At 37.4% G+C, this 17,103-nt stretch overlaps 1 protein-coding gene across 7 annotated transcripts in view; it reads left to right on the forward strand.

Annotated features, from left to right (window-relative positions):
* The window catches only part of MOSPD1 (motile sperm domain containing 1), a 28,775-nt gene extending 22,449 nt beyond the window's left edge, over positions 1-6,326 (forward strand). For 5 of the 7 annotated variants that reach the window (XM_077146237.1, XM_077146243.1, XM_077146238.1 and 2 more), the window contains one exon: positions 734-1,168. In XM_077146237.1, coding sequence (XP_077002352.1) covers positions 734-939 — 206 coding nt within the window. In that variant the 3' untranslated portion in view covers positions 940-1,168. Of the gene's footprint in view, positions 1-733; positions 1,169-4,817 lie in introns of those variants that run through there. The other 2 variants (XM_077146244.1, XM_077146235.1) reach the window with 2 other exon arrangements.
* The last annotated feature ends 10,777 nt before the right edge of the window (positions 6,327-17,103 follow it).

Genomic DNA, 17,103 nt, shown 5'->3' on the forward strand with positions numbered 1-17,103 from the left:
AGCAGAGGGCAAGAATTTTCACAGGCAGCTTTGTAACACTAGAGTGGCACTTAACATTTTCAGAAACGGTAGCAGGCAAGTGCAGTTTTTAGGAACTAAACCTTTCTAGGGACCAATCCTCAGGGCCTAGTTTACTAACCTTCTTCCTGGGATTGGTGTGCATTATGGCCCTAAATCTTCCTATGCTGGGATATGCAGATACACCCAGAAGGTAATGGAGCTGTAGGGCAGTGGTCTCTGGAATGGAGTCCACACATGCAGTCCATTGGGGTAGAGGAAGAAAATATCAGAACTTCAATTTAAGTTTATGTTTAGCACATTCTTTTAAAATTCTCTTTGTGAGTATGCTTTATATTAAGCACAATAATAGTACAGCAGACGTATATAATTTATCACTATCCATACATCAATGGTACATGCTTGGATACTTCCTACCGATTAGTATGTATTTGGGGGAAAAAGGCCTGGTTACCAAGTTCTTTTCAGTAGGAACTCACCACCTCACAATGCAGTTTCAGCATTCCATCCCGTAATGACTTAGAGCATTTGAGTTATGGGCTTCCAGATAAGTCCAGTAGATGCGCCCCCATGGAATGGGAATAATGGGGAAGGGATCAGACAAGTAGGACAAAACCAGAATCCTGGTGAGTGGCAGGCAAGGAATGTATGTGAACAAACTTTTTCTTCAGTTGTGTTTAGTAGCATGCTCAGGGATTTGTTTGTGTTTTCACAGGAAACAGAACTGTCTCCTCAGGGCCTAGTTTACTAACAGTCTTCCTGGGATTGGTATGCATTGCAGCCCTAATGCTTCCTACTCTGGGGGATATGGAATCGCTGGTACCTCTCTACCTCCACTTAAGTGTGAATCAAAAATTAGTGGCTGCTTATATTTTAGGTAAGTGTTCTAAAGATGCGTTTGGGGCAATTTTTATGGCTTAGAGGCATTTAGCGGTAGCAAAATTTATATGAGTGGGGAGATGGCAGTGGCGAATTGATTTAAAAAAAAAAACACGAAGAATTGCTTCAAAAGCATGTTCAGGAAAGATGCGCTTTAAGATTTAGGTTTTGGGTGGGCCACAGCGGCTCAGCAGGTAGGAATGCTTGCCTGCAATGCCAGAGGACCCGGGTTTGATTCCCGGTGCCTGCCCATGTAAAAAAAAAAAAAAGATTTAGGTTTTTTGGATCACGTTTAGTTTTTTTTTTTTTACAAAAATATCAAATTTATTTCAATGTCCAGTTTCATTTTTAAATTAGAGCTGTTGGACAACTTTTTGTAACTTAAAAAAATTCATATAAAAAGTGGGAAAAACATGAATAAGCTATTAGAAGCTGACCATGAGAAAAATTCTTGGACCACGCATTTACGAGAGCCATATTTAATAGTAAAAATTCCTATTATACTACTATACATACTTTTACTGAGAAATATGCTTTTACTCTTTACTTCTAAATGTAACATTCTAATTTTGACACAATTTTATCTATTTTCAGCCCAATTACTATATCCAACAAAATTTTTCCAAGCTTTTCTTACCACTTATGAAGTATGACTCAACTATTCATCTCAAAAAGTTCCTTAAAAGAAACTTGAAATTTTAGTTTTCACCTTAAAACTGATCAAAAAGTATAGGACACCATGGGCAGGAGACCCAGGTTCAATTCCCAGCCCATACACTTCCCAAGCTAACAAACAAGCAAACAAACAAAAAACCAAACAAACAAAAAATTCAACAAATGGTGCTGCAGTAAGGCGATACTCACATGGGAAAAGAATGAAATGTGACCCCACCATACAAAAAAAAAAAAAAGAGTATAGGACATCACTGCCACATGAGTTTAAAAAAAAATGGAATAAAAAAACAAAGTGGTATCTATATAATAAGCAAAATACTGATGAGAGTTTTAACTATTTTACATACTTAGTGTAAGCAGAAATAAAGAGGTCCCAGGGTACTACAATGCTTGGCATTTGTACAGCAAGCTTTAAACTATAAATTCATTCTGTTCCACAGTTCATGTCTAAGAAAATGGCTATGCTAAATACAAAAATTGTTATATACAGCAGGTGGTATTTTACTAGCCTCTTTATAAAATTCGGTTCAAAAATGCAGAACGTCTGATAATTATATTACCAGATTAAAAGCTGAAAATCAGATAAACTATACAGAAGATAAAAAATTAAATGATGTTTTGCTTTGAGAAAACTAGAGATGATTATATTCCAAGAAATAAGCAATACTGACAGAAGATATGATTTAATATATTCTGTCTATTTTAAGCCCAAATATATATTTTCATTACAGTTCTGACTTTTAGCTTCTTTGTCCAGAATAGGACTCCAATTTAAGCTATTATTTGAAGAGAGTTCATAATCTAAAGTCATTTTTTTCTCCATAGGATATTTTTATTTCATTTTGTAGATAGGCTATAAAATGGCTAATGACTAAGTCAGTTATAAAGATTTTGTAGCATATTAAATGCTAATTTACCCAATAACTGTCACAGATAACAACATACTTCTATATCTAAGCCCAGAAAGCCAGTACTGAGGTCATAACTTAACATGCTTCTTCCATATGTTCAGACTTTGTTTACTGTATGAAACTGTCATAAAATCCAATGAAGAAACCTTAGTGAGTCCTTCCAAAGCTGCATAATTTTCCTCCTCTTCCTCTGGTTTCAGAGCCTTTTCTTTTCTTTTTTTTTTTGACACGGGCAGGCACCAGGAATTGAACCCGGGTCTCTGGCATGGCAGGCGAGAACTCTGCCTGCTGAGCCACCGTGGCCTGCCCTCTTTTTCTTCAATCCTTTTTGTTTGTCATTTGACTTTAGCAGTATTTTCTTGACATTTTTGCTTCTTCTTCTGCTCCTTTTCCCTAGCCTCAATCATCTTGGCCAATTTCCAGGACAGTACAGCACTTGTTAGGAACAATGGAGTAAGGACCAAAATCACTTGTAATAATGAAGCCATGTGGGTCCTTTGCAGCCCATTCCACAACATACTCAGTGCAAGCCTTGTTTTCAGACATCTAGGTAGTGGTCTTAGGAAAACTTATGCTTGAGTTCTGATCCTCCTCGGGATTATTAGAGAGCCAATCACAATTTCACATGACCCTTGGTTGTCTTCTCTTTAGTTCTATCATACACTTCTGAGAGAAGGTTTAAATTCCTCAGACCAGAAGCAGGAAGGCGAAAGCCGCAGGTTTCCCATCCCGCCCACTTCACATTTAGTTCTTTTCAGCTTATTTATCTAGTACCTAATATATGTTTTTATTCCATTTATTTTCTTTTTGCTGACTTACAGTGGTTTAAAACATTATAAAGTGTAAGGGGTATATGCATTTCTCAAATAAACAAAATTCAACAAGTGGTGCTGCAATAACAGGATACTCACATGGAAAAAGAATGAAACGTGACCCCGCTGTACAGCATACAAAGAAAAAAAAAAGTAAAAGTAAGGGGTGTATATTCCATGATACAGCATTTCTATTTCTAGGATCCGAGGGAAAACTTAAACAAAGTTCATATAGTGATAAAGAGAATCAGTGTGGCCTCGGTTAATATTGTGAACCTTTCTCTTTAAACCAGTTCCCTCATTTCCTGTTAAATCATTTTCTTTCAGTCACCCTGGATTGACTCTTGTAGTTAATTACTTCAATTGAACATTTCATTGAGGTGATAAATGAAGTGACCACTCCTGATCCTTTCCTCATTTTCCTCTTTAACCTTTTCTTAGGTGCCAACTCTTTTCAGTACTTCTCTCTCACTATTCCTTGGCTCTCTGTTTTGTTTTGTTTTCAATTTCCAAATTGTCTCCTAAGTGGGCTCCCTATCTGTGTCCCTTCTCCCTTTATTCTTTCTCTCCCTCAAAACCATCTAGCCAGTGCTGTCAGACTGATTTCCACTCTATTTTGGTTTCCTCATCACCCCCACCCCCAACCAGAAACCTTCAAGGGTTTCTCAGAGTCCGCAGAGTGAAGGACAGTTTCATAGTTTGACATTTAAAGGCTCTGCGCAATCTGTATGAGACCTCTTTGAGCCTAACTTGCATAGCTGCTTCCCTATATAAATTCTTGATTAGAGCCCACAGGATTATTTTTTGATCTCCCAAAAGGTCCTGCCTCCATGCCCTTAACTCTTGCCATTCCCTCAACTGAAATGCCTGCCCATGTCATCTCCTTTTTCTGTATCTTTCTTGTCCATCCATCTTTTAAGGCTTTCCTTCACTTTTATCTCTTTGGGACATCTTTTCTGACTGCCCCAGTCCCAAGTGATTATTCTCCTGCTGTTTGTTTTTTTCTCCATTGCCTTTTTTAAACCTATCATTTGGGACTTGGTATATCCTTATATTATTAAATATTTATGATTTTCTGTATGGAGTCTCTGCAAAAGAGACAAGGAAAGCAGGAACACTATGCTTTTGTCCATTTGTGACCCTAGGACACTGAGATACACTTAAGGTCTCCATGTTTCTGTTGATGAAGTCTGCTGGCTTTCCTGACACTTTTAAATGGTATTCTGCTATTATTATATCTGGTGTGACTGGATAAAGTGGAAGCTATATTTGATGGATAAATTAGTTATGGCCAGGCATTAGTAAATTTTATTAAATATATCGAGGGACTGCCCTTTGCTGTAAATTGGATTTCTTCTGTATAATATTAACTAAATTCAAACTGACTTTGAGCTCTTGTTAGCATGTCTACTGGGATGCATTATTTTATTTGCTCATTGAGGTCTAAACCATTGCTTATTAAATGGAAGATTCTATAAAATGCATTTGTTTCACTGTTCTTCAATTTTTTTTTTCCCTTCAGGTCTTATCACAATGGCAATACTTAGAACATGAGCAAGGATTTCAGTTGACTTCTGAAGTAATTTTATCTTCAAAATATTATGAATGTGAACTGCCTTTATCTCTATCCCACTCCATTAACATGCTCTAAACTATTGAATGATTTAAAATAATTGCAAATATATAATATATATTTTAAATTACTCTGTAATTTTATTTGAAGGACACTAGCACATTAAGTTACAGACAGCAAGGATGCCTCTGAGTGGCACCTCTGAAATTATTTGAAGAAACTTTTTCTATCTGTACCGATTGCACAGAAGACTTTAATTAAAACAACATTTGTTACTTTGTCATCTTTTTCTAGTTTGCTTTGATTGCTAAGGTCATGTGTTCTTCAAAGTTAAAGTCCTAAAAGAGCAAGCTGACCAGCTTAAAAATAAAGATTGCATTTATCTCTTGGCTACAAGCATCAATGTTACTATGTAAATTATACCTTGTCCTCTAGCACCATGAACAGTTGCCATGGTATTTCTAAAATGAGAGTTTTACAGTTCATGAGTGGAGGTTCAAAAAAAAAGCCTAAAGCACTGAGGAATCATATTTATCCTAGGTGAATTGCAAAACAGGCTGTGGTCCAGGCATATGGGTTTTTAAAATTGAAACCCACTAGAAATAGGGTGGCTCCTCTAGGTTTTTTTTTTTTTTTTTTTTTGCATGGGCAGGCACTGGGAATCGAAGCCGGGTCTCAGGCATGGTAGGCGAGAGCTCTACCTGCTGAGCCACCCGACCTCTCTGTTTGATCTAAGAGTTCTAAAGGAAGGAAGTCATTGGTTTAGCTAGTAGGTTCACCCTGACTTTCTGTTACCAGGGGAAAAACAATTTTATCTTTTCTCCCAAGGCACCTTGCCTGACTGACAGTAAGGATTTACCCAAATCGGGATTACTAGATGCTGTGTTGTTCAGGTGGAGATAATGTTCTCCTTTAAACTCTAAGCCAAGTACAGATAATCCTTGATATCTGTATCTATTTTGTATCAGTCTCTGAGACTTTTTAAATTATTTATTATTAGAACAACTTTACCAAAAAAAGTCCCCTAAGCACAACTATTTACATTTCTTTATAGCCTCTTCTGATCTCTGATATAAATATGCAGTTTTAACTGTTACTATCTTTTGACTTAGGATTTTTATCTGAGAGCACAATGCATTACGAAGAAGTCTCTTGAAAATCATCTTTCAGATCTTTTTACAGAATGAACCTATGTACTGCTATTGTGGTATTCTCAAGAACTATATGTAAACATAAAATGTATGCCTGAGACTGGTTTTTGCAGGAAACAGGACTTTGCTTCTAAAAAGCTTTTATGTATACTTTCATAGAAAATCCTCATTGTTTAACCATGTGGGGAGCATAAATCATTAAATGGATCATGTCTGTATGTTGTGTAATGACTGAAAAGCACATAAATGTAATCTACTTTGAATTTTGTAAAAAAAAAAAAACAAAAACTGTAGGTTTCTCTGTCCATCTCAAGTCATGTGTTGTGTGTAAGTGCACACACGTGTGTGTGACAACACATTGTAAAGGACAGAAATTACTTTTAAAAAATAAAAGAAAATGGAGACCTGAGTTTCATGTCGATTTAAACATTTTATTTGGGTCACCTCCGAGGAGCTCAAGGCCTTAGATCTCCAGTTTCTCAAAGTTTGTCTCCTATTCTTGTGAATTAAATAGGATAAATAAGAACAGTGAAGCGTGTGAGCTGAAAATGCCTTGAGATTTTTCATTTACCAAGGGGGATAAATTTTTTAATTTCATTTTTTGAATAGGTAAACTGTCACTTAAAAAATGTAAAAACCTATAAAAAGGTATTTAAAAAAATCACTCCTCACCATTCCTGTCCTCCTCACCCCCACCCACCCAGCTCCCAGTTTGTGCGTCCTTTTTTATGCTAATATGTACATATTCTTATTTTTTCCGCTTTTATATACAAAAGGTAACGTGTTCTATATACTGTACTATACTGTATCTAGCCTTTTTTTCACTTAACACTATATCCAGGAGAGAATTATTTAATAGTACTTGAAGAGCATCCTCATTCTTTTTATTATAGTGGCATAGTAATTTTCTTGTATGGCTGTACCATAATTAATTTGACCAGTTCCCTCCTGACCAGTCCCATCAACAAAGGCCGAGAGTGCACGTTCTCCCACAGCTTCACCAACTATGTTTCACCAATCTGATGGCTCAATGGTATCTCAGTGTAATTCGCAATTTTATTTAGCTTGTTATCCAAGTAAGATTGAGCATCTTTTCCTAGAACTATTTATTTATATCCTTTGCCCCCACCCCACTGCCCTTTTCAGTGAGTTGTTGGTCTTTTCTTTATTGGCTTGTAGGAGCCCTTGGTATGAGTTACAAATATTCCCTTTCCAGTTGATCATTTTTCTTTTGACTTTATTTATGGTATGTTTTTACCAGGCAAAATTTCTCCTGGGGTAGTTGAATTTATGAATCCTTTTAAGGCTTCTGGATTTTGAATCACAGTTAGAAAGCCCTATTCCACTCCAAAATCACAAATCATACCTTTCATATATACACATAAACACCAGTTAGAAGATACAATGGGAGTACATAATCCATTTATGTTAGCAAAACATTAAAATCCAAAACCCTTTACAAGGGAAACTACAAAACAGTCCTGGTAAGCACAAAAGGAGACTTCTGAACATATGGAAAGATGTCCCAGGATATTCCTGGATATGTATTCTCACCATTGTATATGTCAAATGGATCAAAAAATTTAAATGTTAAAAAAAATCATAAAAGTATTCTTCAAAAATATGGGAGGGGGCAGGCCGCGGTGGCTCAGCAGGCAGAGTTCTCGCCTGCCATGCCAGAGACCCGGATTTGATTCCTGGTGTCTGTCCACACACACAAATATATATATATATATATATATATATTATATTATTTTTATATACTTATATAAAAATATATATTTATATTTATATATAATAAATATATAAAAGTATATATTTTATATATTTAAATATATATATATATATATATATATAGGAAACATGATTCCTTTGTAACCTTGGAGGAAATTAATTCTTGATGGCTTCTTAGCACTATTTCAGATCAAAGACTAAACACTGTAACCAAATGTCTCTGCTTCACAGGTGTTTTCCTCCCCTCCTCTGTGTGGAATTTCCCCCAGTTTTATGAAACGACCAAGAAAATTAAAGACTTCCAGAGTACATTCCCTAAATCATACAATAGTTGGATCTTTCTTGTTAGATATTATTTCATTCCATTCACATAAGCCCTCCCCTTTAATTCAAAACCCACCTCATTTTGACCGGCCACAATTGACAAGAACTGGTGCCTGGCAAAGTGATCATAAACCACGTGTCCACCCTGTCCGGGTTTACAGCCCAGATTGGAGTGTGCGGTGGGGGTGGGGAAGGATGGAAAAGAAATGCAGCCCAAACAGTCTATGATCAAATTCTGTGCCCAAATCACATGCTGTGGGAGTCAGAGGGACAGTTTTGTGGGTAGTTAAGGAAGTGGGACTTCAGCTAGCTCTTGAAGGGTGGGTCTGAGCCATATGCAGAGAGGGACTGTGTTCCCAAGAAAAAGCATGGATTTGTCTGCCAGGAGATGAAAGGAGTTATTTTGTAACAATTCCTAGGAAGATACTTGAGACTGATGTGTGTTCCATTGTTTCCTGCCAACCACGAAGAAAACATTTTTATGGTCCTGATAGAAGGGGATGAGCATATGGAGGCTAGTGAGGAAAGGACCAAGCTAAGCAAGGGGCCACAAGTACTACAAAAGTTTAATCAGGGAAGAGGTAAATTAGTTGACTTCGTTGAAAAAAACATGATTCATCCCCAAAGCAGCTGGCAAACAGGAAATGCACAGCAAGGGGCAAGGCAATAGTTGTAATTATCTGTCACTGCAGGTGTTTCTGCCACCTCAAAATCGTTAGGCCAGCACAATCCTGCCACCCGAGTTCATTGCAAAAGAAGTTGTACGAAGTCAGCATGTCAAGTTTCAGATTTGGAGAAAGGGTTTCTGGAAATGAGCGGCTCCGAACGTTCTCATTCGCTGAATGAAACTTAAGTGGAAAGAATATAGCAGCTGCAGAGGAGACACCTAAGAGGGTTTCAAGGTGAACGTGGAAATGGATCCTAAGGTTTCAAAAGTTGCTATTACGAAAGAGATGCAAGATTTCAAAGTGGCACCTAAAGTCCTGACCGTCTGAGAGGACGTGCCACAAAGGAACAATTTAATATATAGACTTAAAGGAAGGTTAAAGGATTCAAACGAAGAAACATGACAGGGACTAGCTGTTATTATCCCAGTAACAGCATGTCAAGTTAGTGATTATCTCATTAGGAAAATATTTGTTACACCTATAATCTGGAAGTGATAAACAACATACCAGAGCAGAACATTGCTCTCCAGGATTAAATGCCAGACAGAATAACAGAATTGTTCCAGCTACGAGGCATTTGGATGAAGCCATATCCAGTTCTTACATCAAAGACCCTTTCCATAAGCCATAAGCACAAAAAGGAGAAATAAATCAGGGACCCTGGTTTGGAGAGGTTTTATATGACTAAGAGGACAAAGAAATGCAAATGAATGTAACTCAAGCTGGCTGTTTATTTTGCTCATCTAGTTTCTCTCTGATTTTGTTCTGTCATAGGGTTCATCAAAAGATGTTCAAATTAAAGTGACACTTACTCTTGGCTTTGTCGGCTTCAGCACCTAATGAAAACTGTGCCCAGTTCAGGGAAGATGATGGTGGGGAATGTCCAACTCACTAAGTGCACTGTCCAATTAGCTGGGTCACTGCTTTGTGAATCATTCGCTTAATGAACACCTAAGCTGGGCAGTTCAGGATGTGCTCCAGGTGGGTGGGAGAAAAGCCAGTTTCAGTAACTTGGAAAAAATAGATGAAGTGACCTCATAAGGACAGAGGCAGATTTTAGTCCACCAGCGTGGAAAAACACAATGCAAAATCTGTCCTGACGGAACAAAGTGTGAGCTGTACTAACGTTGGGGAAACACATGCGCCGACCTCTGGAACGGATGGCAAAAATGCAAAGCTGGCACAGACTGGCCTGCAATGTAAAAACAGACACAGACGACTGTGAAAACCTTGTGTCCGGTGCTTCTTTTGTCTAGGGTATGGACACACAAGTGGAAGGTATGGGTGGAGAAAGGACAAATGGTGGGGGGGTGTGCGGAGGTTGGAATGGATCGGGTGGATGGAAATGCTGGTGGTTGGTGAGAGGGAGGGGTGTGGGGTGTGGTATGTTTGACTTTTTTCCTTTTTATTTTTGTTTCTTTCTCTGGAGTGATGCAAATGTTCTAGAGGATGATCATGGTGATGAATGCAGAGCTATGTGATGATGTTTTGGGCCATTGATTGCACAAGATGTATGCAGTGTGTAGTAATATTTATCACTAAAAATAATTTTTAAAAAATAGATGAAACTCCACAGCAAATCACTTTTTTCTTGGTGATTTATTTTTTTATAAATATTTTTATTGTCTAACTTTTGACATACAAACATTCTATACGTGGTGTACAATCAAGACAAAGCAAATCACTTTTGTACAATCAGTAAGTCATGGGAGGCAAGGTTAGAATGGATTTATATGGAGAATTTAAACGAAACTGTCCCTCCCCCAGTGAATATGACTTTGGAGCTAAACACTGTATTAGGTAACCTTATCCTCTGCTTGTTCTTCTTGGGCTGTTCTTGGGATGTTAGCAAACAGGTGTTTTCTGTTTATGGGATTTTTTAACTTAAAAAATTTACTATGCACATACTATTTTCTGTTATGCTGGTAGTGACCTTAAAAATCTTAACTGTCCTTACAAAATTTATATTTTGACTAGTGCATTTCCTAATATAACTTATATAGACAGCTTAATTGGACACCATAAGTACATGGAACCTTGAGTAGGGCATGAGATTTTGTTGGTTTGTCCAGAGTGATGCCCCAATAAATCGCAGAGTGATTTGAACAGTGAATAAAAAAAGTATTTGCAAAGTCCCCTTCGGGGAATGGTGAGAAAGGGGGAAAATTCAACTTCCCCAAATTGAATTCTTGATATTCTCACAAGCAGTGGGGACTACCAAAGTTACAGGCTGAGCCCCTATTCTTGGGATTTGTTCATATGAAACTTAACCCCACAAAGGATAGGTCAAGCCTACTTAAAATTAGGCCTAAGAGTCACCCCCAAGAGAACCTCTTTTGTTGCTCAGATGTGGCCTCTCTCTGCAGCCAACACAACAAGCAAACTCACCACCTTCCCCCTGTCTACATGGGACATGACTCCCAGGGGTGTGGACCTTCCTGGCAACGTGGGATAGAAATCCTAGAATGAGCTGAAACTCAGCATCAAGGGATTGAGAAAACCTCGACCTAAAGGGGGAAGAGAGAAATGAGACATGATAAAGTGTCAATAGCTGAGAGATTCCAAACAGAGTCGAGAGGTTATCCTGGAGGTTATTCTTACGCATCAAATAGATATCACCTTGTTAGTCAAGATATAATGGAGAGGCTGGAGGGAACTGCCTGAAAATGTAGAGCTGTGTTCCAGTAGCCATGTTTCTTGAAGATGATTGTATAAGGATATAGCTTTCACAATGTGACTGTGTGATGGTGAAAACCTTGTGTCTGATGCTCCTTTTATCTACCTTTTCAACAGACAAGTGGAACATATGGAATAAAAATAAATAATAGGGGGAACAAATATTAAACTTAGATTGAAATGCTAGTGATCAATGAAAGGGAGGGGTAAGGGGTATGATATGTATGAATTTTTTTCTGTTTTCTTTTTATTTCTTTTTCTGAATTGATGCAAATGTTCTAAGAAATGATCATGATGATGAATATGCAACTATGTGATGGTATTGTGAATTACTGATTATATATGTAGAATGGAATGATCATATGTTAAGAATGTTTGTTTCTTGTCATATTTTTAAAAAATTTTAAAAACATATGCAATAAAAATAAATAATAAGGGGAACAAATGTTAAAATAAATTTAGATTGAAATGCTAGTGGTAAATGAAAGGAAGGGGTAAGAGGTATGGTATGTATCAATTTTTTTCTGTTTTCTTTTTATTTCTTTTTCTGAATTGATGCAAACGTTCTAAGAAATTATCATGATAATGAATATGCAACTATGTGATGATATTGTGAATTACTGATTATATATGTATAACGGAATGATCAAAAGTTAAGAATGTTTGCATTTGTTATATTTTTAAAAAATAAAAAAATTAATAAAAAATCTTAACCATCTTGACATATATGGAGTACCTACTAATTATGTAATTCTCTTGTATCCAAACATAGGGAACTGAGCATGTGGTTTCAAATTTCTGAATGCAAAAATCAGAGAAACATTTGACATAGAATAACAGAGAGTGGAAACATATGGGACCTATGCTCAGCATCATACTCAGCAAGATAATACCGCGAAATGATATTTACCATGAAAGTAGGTAATTTTGAGTGTTTAATACTTGACAATGTCTTAGCTCCCTAACGGCATTAATTAATTTAAGCATTTGTGAGGTTAATCTTTATATTATCACTATTTTAGAGTTGATAAATTAGCATAAAGATCATCAAAATATCTAGACTTACCTTACTCCAGAAAAATGGGAAGTTTGGCGTGAAGCAAAAGTCAAAATTTCTTGCATGTCCCAAAGCTTTGCACATGCTTTACTGAGACCGCTACATTTAATAGGGAAAATTCTGAACATTTATAACAGCAGAGAGAATAATGTAAAGAACACCTCCCATGTGCTCCAAAAGATTGCCAATCACCGCCACTCTTGATGAGACAGATTTTGTAAGGAATATGGCAACATGGCAATTGGCGGGGTTGTATAACTTTTGTGGAAAAGGGGTTTCTTCCCAGTCATTGTTAAATGGGTGATTGCATTCTTTGGGAGTGACTGTGTAGTGTATATTAACTATGCTAGGCACTTTGCAAATATTATCTAAATCCTTGCCACTCAGAACATGGCCTGTGGATTAGCAGCATGTAGAGCTTGTTGTCAATGAAGAATCTCGGTGCCAGCCCCAGACTTCCTGAATCATGGTCTGCAGTTTAACAAACTCCCCAGGTGATATGAATGGACATTAAAAGTTAGGAAGCACTCATCACCTGGTACACGAGTAGACACTTAACATTCTCCTAACAATCCTGTGTCAGCACTGCAAGGTAAAATTTTTTTTTCATCATACAAACACATTCTTTTTTTTTAATATTTTTAGTTTTTTATTATTTTTTTAATTGACAAACCAAAACAATATACAAACACGAACATTCATAACATACAAACATTCCATATATGGTGTACAATTAGTGGCTCACGATATGCAAGGCAGATATTATCATGTCAAATTTACCAATGAGATAACTTCAGAGATATTATTTACTTTCCCAAGATCCCACAGCGAATAAACTTACCTCTGTCTGGCTTTGGAGTTTATGATTTTCCCACTTAGAGGATGCCGCCTCCCAGTTACGGTCTTCACTCTTTGGGTAACTCAGAAGAAAAAAAAAGGAACCCAAATGGTATATGTGTACATGACACAAAAGCACCCAGTCAACTCCAACAACAAAAGAAAAGCAAATTGTTTGCTATCATGCAAGTAGTCACTTGCTCCACTGAAAGACCTTTTCACTCTTCAACCAATTATTATGGCATCATGTAGACGGCTAAGTATTTCCGGATGGTCAGGAAAACAAACAAACAAACAAACACAGGAGCAATTTTCAAAGTTACTCCCTCTTGACAGCCGACTGATCCAAATATGAGCTGAATTACAAAAACATACTCTCCTAGAACAGAAAGATTTGCTATAGATCCAAGTGGTAAATGTATTTTAAAAAATCATTCATACTGGGCAGGCCATGGTAGCTCAGTGGCAGAGTTCTCACCTGCCTTTCCGGAGACCCGGGTTTGACTCCCGGTGCCTGCCCATGCAAAAAAAAAGAAATCATTCATACCAGTTTGACTTCATATAGACAGGGAGGGCAGGTAGTTGACTGCTAGTTCCCTTTTCAGTCAGTTGGGTGATCTCAGCCTGTAGCTTCACATGGGCTTGGAGTTGCTCACAGGAAGCAGGGGGCCAAACCCCCTGAGCACTACTAGGCAGTGAAATGGGCCCTTTTGTTTACTGGGCAGCTTTTTCAAAACAACACTTTTTATTTTGAAATGCTCCCAAATCCACAGGATAGTTACAAAAATAATACAAACCCTATACAGAGAATTCTAACATATCTTTAACCCCAGCTCCAGATGCCCATATCTACCAATTCCAACACCCGCCACAGTTACCATATCATTCTTTCCACCCATCCGTCCATCCATCCATCCATCCATCCATCCATCCATTTGTCCTTCTGACTGTCTGCCCATCTCTTTATCTATCCATTGATCCATTTTCTGACCACTGTACAGTGTAGACTGTACACAACATGTTCTTTGAACTTAACACTGCCATGTGCATTTCCTTAGAACAAGGACATTGATTATGTAACCATCTTAAAGTGCAATTATCGAGTTCAAGAAATTTAACATTGACATTGACATTCCAAGTTTTTCATATGTCCCAATAATGTCCCCTTGAGCCTTTTCTCCTCCATTGCTAGATCCCATCCAAGATGATGTATTACATTTAATTGTCATTGTCTCTAGTCATCTCTGGGTAGGTTTTTGAAAGGAATATTATAGAAAAAGCACAATTCCTGGATCACACCCCCAGTTAAGCAAAAGCTCATTAGATCTCAGGAACTTCTCTCCTTTATTCCTGGGAGGAGGTTAGGCCATTTCCTTCTCTTTCACTGCCATAATGACCCTGGGGAACTGCATTAATGGAGCAGCATGGTTACTTGATTACAATGAGATTATTGGATGATTAATTAGCCTCTAGCAGGAACCAGATGAAGTTCTCAACTCAAAGCCTCAGGGATCCAGTTCGGGGCAATCTGCCCTCACAATAAAAGATCAGGTGAAGAAGCATGCAAACTAGCCCAGGGAGAGGCTGCCACTTGGATTATGATTGATTCTTTCTATTTTCTAACCAAATGACCTGGAATCAATGAACCTACTAGGTCAGCAAAGCTAACTGTGTTTAGACATAAATTCAAATTCTTAAGGGTATCCCCCTCTGCCATGTAAATAACTATTTGAAGCACTTTATTCTACATTCTAATGGATTTCATAATATTTTATGGCCAACTTCACACCCATGTCAGAAAATCTCATGGACAATACTAAGAATTGGTTTAAAACAGGCAAACAAACCCACCAAGGTAAATAAAACAGATAAGACTGAGTTTTGTTTTTTTTATTCTTTTTTAATTTTTAAAAACAATACCAAAAAACACCAAACGCAAACATTCTTAACTTTTGATCATCCATTCTACATATATAATCAGTAATTCACAATATCATCACATAGTTGCATATTCATCATCATGATCATTTCTTGGAACATTTGCATCAATTCAGAAAAAAAAATAAAAAGAAAACAGAAAAAAATCATACATACCATACCCCTTACCCCTCCCTTTCATTGATCACTAGCATTTCAATCTACTACATTTATTTTAACATTTTACATTTATTGTTCCCCCTATTATTTATTTATTTTTAATCCATATGTTTTACTGGTCTGTTAAACATAAGCTAGATAAAAGGAGCATCAGACACAGTCACACTGCGAAAACTGTATCATTATACAATCATCTTCAAGAAACATGGCTACTGGAACACAGCTCTACATTTGCAGGCAATTCCCTCCAGCCTCTGCATTACATCTTGACTAACAAGGTGATATCTATTTAATGCGTAAGAATAACCTCCAGGATAACCTCTGGACTCTGTTTGGAATCTCTCAGCCATTGACACTTTATTTTGTTTCATTTCACTCGTCCCCCTTTTGGTTGAGAAGGTTTCTCAATCCCCTGATGCTGAGTCTGAGCTCATTCTAGGGGTTTTCTCAATCCCTTGATGCTGAGTCTCAGCTCATTGTAGGATTTCTGTCCCACATTGCCAGGAAGGTCCACACCCCTGGGAGTCCTGTCCCATGTAGACAGGGGGAAGGTGGTGAGTTTGCTTGTTGTGTTGGCTGCAGAGAGAAGCCACATCTGAGCAACAAAAGAGGTTCTCTTGGAGGTGACTCTTAAGCCTAATTTTAAGTAGGTTTGACCTATCCTTTGTGGGGTTAAGTTTCATATGAACAACCCCCAAGATTAGGGGCTCAGCCTATAGCTTTGGTTGTCCCCACTGCTTGTGAGAATATCAAGAATTCAACTTGGGGAAATAGAATTTTCCCCCTTTCTCACCATTCCCCCAAGGGGACTTTTTTATTCACTGTTCAAATCACTCTGTGATTTATTAGGGCATCACTCTGGACAAACCAACAAAATCTCATTTCCTACTCAAGGTTCCATGTACTTCTGGTGTTCGATTAAGCTGTCTACATAAATTATATTAGGAAATGCTCTAGTCAAAATATAAATTTTGTACCAAATAAACATTTTTTGCTTTAGTCTCACACATAAAGGTAAAATTTTAAAATGTTAATTACCATCTATTTCAGCACGCTGCATTAATGACATTCCTTTGTTCTTCCTCATGCAAAACATTTTTAAAATTTGTACATTTAGTCACTATCATTATACACTCTAGGCATTCTGAGATTATACCATCTCAGTCTTGATTGTCTATCTTTCTTTCTAGTTTCATTTGTGCCCCCAGCCCTCCTCCCTCTATCATTCTCACATTCAGCTTCATTCAGTGTACTAACAGTATTGTATTACGGTTAGGTAGTATTGTGCTGTCCATTTCTGAGTTTTTACATTCAGTCCTGTTGCACAATCTGTATCCTTTCAGCCCCAATTACCCAATATCTTACTCTATTTCTATCTCCTGATGGTCTCTGTTACCAACGAAATATTCCAAGTTTATTTACTAATGTCAGTTCATATCAGTGAGACCATACAGTATTTGTCCTTTTGTTTCTGGCTAATCTCACTCAGCATCATGTCCTTAAGGTCCATCCATGCTGTTACATGCTTCATAACTTTATTCTGTCTTACAGAAGACTGAATTTTTAAATTATTATTATTACAATTTTTTTTTTTTTGGCATGGACAGGCTCTGGGAATCGAACTCGGATCTCTGGCATGGCAGATGAGAATTCTGTCCCTGAGCCACCATTGCACAGCCCAACTTTGAGTT

The sequence above is a fragment of the Tamandua tetradactyla genome, chromosome X (genome assembly GCF_023851605.1).
Source record: "Tamandua tetradactyla isolate mTamTet1 chromosome X, mTamTet1.pri, whole genome shotgun sequence".
Taxonomy (NCBI): Eukaryota; Metazoa; Chordata; class Mammalia; order Pilosa; family Myrmecophagidae; genus Tamandua; species Tamandua tetradactyla.